The following is a 2,722-nucleotide window of genomic DNA, read 5'->3' on the forward strand; positions in this document are numbered from 1 at the left end:
GCATGTCACGCGCCCCCAGTGCAACGTCCCCGCGCCAGGGGGTGCTGTTGCGGCGGGGGGGGGGGGGGGGGGGGGGGTCTGCGCGGGAAGCGGTCGTTACCGTAGTTGCACAATTTCTAGCTGACTGCGATGCGCGATCAATAATAACAGTCATAAAAGTGCTCAAATTAGACGGTGATTTTTGAGGCAGCTCCTTGATGGTGCAGATGCAAAACCCGCGGCACTCCTAGGGAGTCTTAACCGACTTTTGGGTTTGCTGTCAGCACTTGCCATAAACTAAAGCAAAGTGTCAACTTTGACCCACATCTCGCTGGTGACCTACAGTGAGCAATGTAAAGTAAAGAAGAAGGTTTCTTTGCATGCTTGTTTGCATACCTTTTCCCAGAGTGTGATAGTTTTTCAGTAAATACAATCATTTTGAGCTTCTACAATACTTTCATATTTTGGGCTTGGCCCCACTGTGCTCCAGCCACACAGGCAAAGCCTCGCGTGAGCTGGGGCACGATGCAATGCGTGGCATGGCCATCCCACCTGCCCGCCACAGCCAGCCGCTGCTGCCGTGCGCCAGCCATGGGGGGCTCAGCATGCCTTGCACCATGCTCAGTGACCTTGCGCCATGCATGGACCCAGCGGCTGTGGTGCCAGAGTTGTGCAGTGCCAGCAGGCCTACTTGCCACCTTCAGCCACGTGGGTGGAGCCTATTGAGTTTCTCATTGGCCTCCCTCAGGCAGGGGGAGGCTACAGGGAAAGGTGACAACACATTCCTGGGGTCAAATAATAATGAAAAGCAGGGATGGGAGTAGAGGTCAGAGGTGAGCACACCGCACAGTGCCCGCTGGCCCTCAGACCACCCAGTGATACTGTGCTCAGAGATGGGAGTGAAGTGGCCCCGCAGCCGTGTGGGAGGGCGGGGGCAGAGAAGCTTGGCCTGGCTGTGGCGGGGTGGAACAGTGTGGGGTGCAGCCCTCCATCCTCCAGCTCTTAGCAGCAGCTGGATAAGATCGGTTGGCATCTCCCTGTCACACTCCAGCTCACTAAAACTCTTTAAGTGGCAACTTCAGCCCAAATAAGTGGTCCTCTGCCCTCTAAGTAGCCCTCCACAACTGGAGTAGGGTGAAGAAACAGGGGGTGTAGTGATGGAAATAGCCTTAACCTATGAGGGAAAGAAGCTTGAACTGTGGGACAGAAAGAAGGAAGCCACTATAGGGGATCTCAGGGTGCGAAGAGTGAAGCAAAGAACCCAGTCTAAGGTGGGATGAAGTGAGAGAGAGGCTGGAGAGGGAGTTGCAGTGCTAATGCAGGAGCCAATGAGGGCCTAATTCAGAGTTTTGTGGGGAAGAGTACAGGTGTTTAACTTTTATGTTGTGGTAATGCTAATAGGCTTCAACTTGAGCAGGGCCCATGGTCCCAGGCAAGCACGAATGATGTATAGAAATGTTCTGACAGAAGACATAGTAGGATTTTGGAAGTGCATCAATTTGGAGGGCAAGAAAGTCTGTCTTTTGCAATGTAAATGGCTTTGGCTCATTCCAGACTGTCCCATAGCCAAACATTATAGAATCATAGACCATTAGGGTTGGCAGGGACCTCAGGAGGTCATCTAGTCCAACCCTTCCTGCTCAAAGCAGGACCAGGACCAGCCCCAACTAGATCATCCCAGCCAAAGCTTTGTCTAACCAGGTCTTAAAAACCTCCAAAGATGGAGATGCCATCATCTCTCTAAGTAACCCGTTCCAGTGCTTCACCACCATTATGAGAGGTTATAACATTTTTATGATAACATTTAGAAGACGGCAAGATAATAATGTTGTTTTCCTTATTTTATTTTTTTATTTCTCTCATCTTTGTGCTGCAAAAAGTGGCCAAGAAAAAATCAAAGTAAGTGACATTTTAATAGTTTATCTCGTTATACATGATCTGCTTTCACTGTTGCCTCCAAAATTGTCCCACAAATATGGGATGCACCCAGGTTTTCTGTCATACATGAGATACAGGAATTTGATTTTGTCCCCCTTTGTGTATGGAATTCTTCTGGGTGCTGCGGTACTGTCCCTTTCCTGGGTCATACCTTACGCTTATGCAGTGCATGGAGGTGGGGTGAGAACTGGATGGCCCTGGCTTGGAGGCAGGATTGGGTGGAGTGCATTGTGACCCAGCAGTACTGCAAGAACTGTCTTGGTGGATAATAGAGTCTGCAGTTGCTCTTCATTTCCAGAGACCTGTCTCTGCTCTGGAATCAAACATTCATGGGGTGTCCATGGGCAGCAAAGCATCTGTAGGCAGCAAAACCCAGGCTGTAGAAAGAGATGACACTTGGGCTCTAGAGCAGGGGTTTTCAACCTTTTTGGTCAGTGTACCCCTGGCGGCTGGTTGAGAAGGAAGGAGTCCCCCAGTGGTGGTGGGGGGGAGTCCCCCAGCAGGTGGAGTACCCCCCCTCCTTCCTAAGAAACCCCAGGGGTATGGTTGAAAACCCCTGATCTAGAGCACTGGTTCTGGAACTTGTTTGGATTGTACAACCTGCTGGGACTGTTATCTGCCTTTATCATTATGTTATGGATAATAATAATAAAAAGATGATGATCATTAAAAAATAACACCTTCTGTCAGCACAGCCACACTGTCACCTTAGGCTGCTAGAAAGAGAGCTTGTAGAGGTTTCACTTTTTCTTCCTTTTCCTCCATTTCTGTTTGCCCTTTCCCTTCTGCTCTCATTAACTTTGCC

At 49.8% G+C, this 2,722-nt stretch overlaps 1 protein-coding gene across 1 annotated transcript in view; it reads left to right on the forward strand.

Annotated features, from left to right (window-relative positions):
* Window positions 1-2,722, forward strand: part of MRPL33 (mitochondrial ribosomal protein L33) — a 9,535-nt gene that overhangs the window by 270 nt on the left and 6,543 nt on the right. The window contains exon 2 of the mRNA XM_006030675.2: window positions 1,860-1,878. Within this exon, the coding sequence (XP_006030737.1) occupies window positions 1,860-1,878 (19 nt within the window). The remainder of the gene's footprint in view (window positions 1-1,859; window positions 1,879-2,722) is intronic.

This window comes from Alligator sinensis, unplaced genomic scaffold (genome assembly GCF_000455745.1).
Source record: "Alligator sinensis unplaced genomic scaffold, ASM45574v1 scaffold758_1, whole genome shotgun sequence".
Lineage (NCBI taxonomy): Eukaryota > Metazoa > Chordata > Crocodylia > Alligatoridae > Alligator > Alligator sinensis.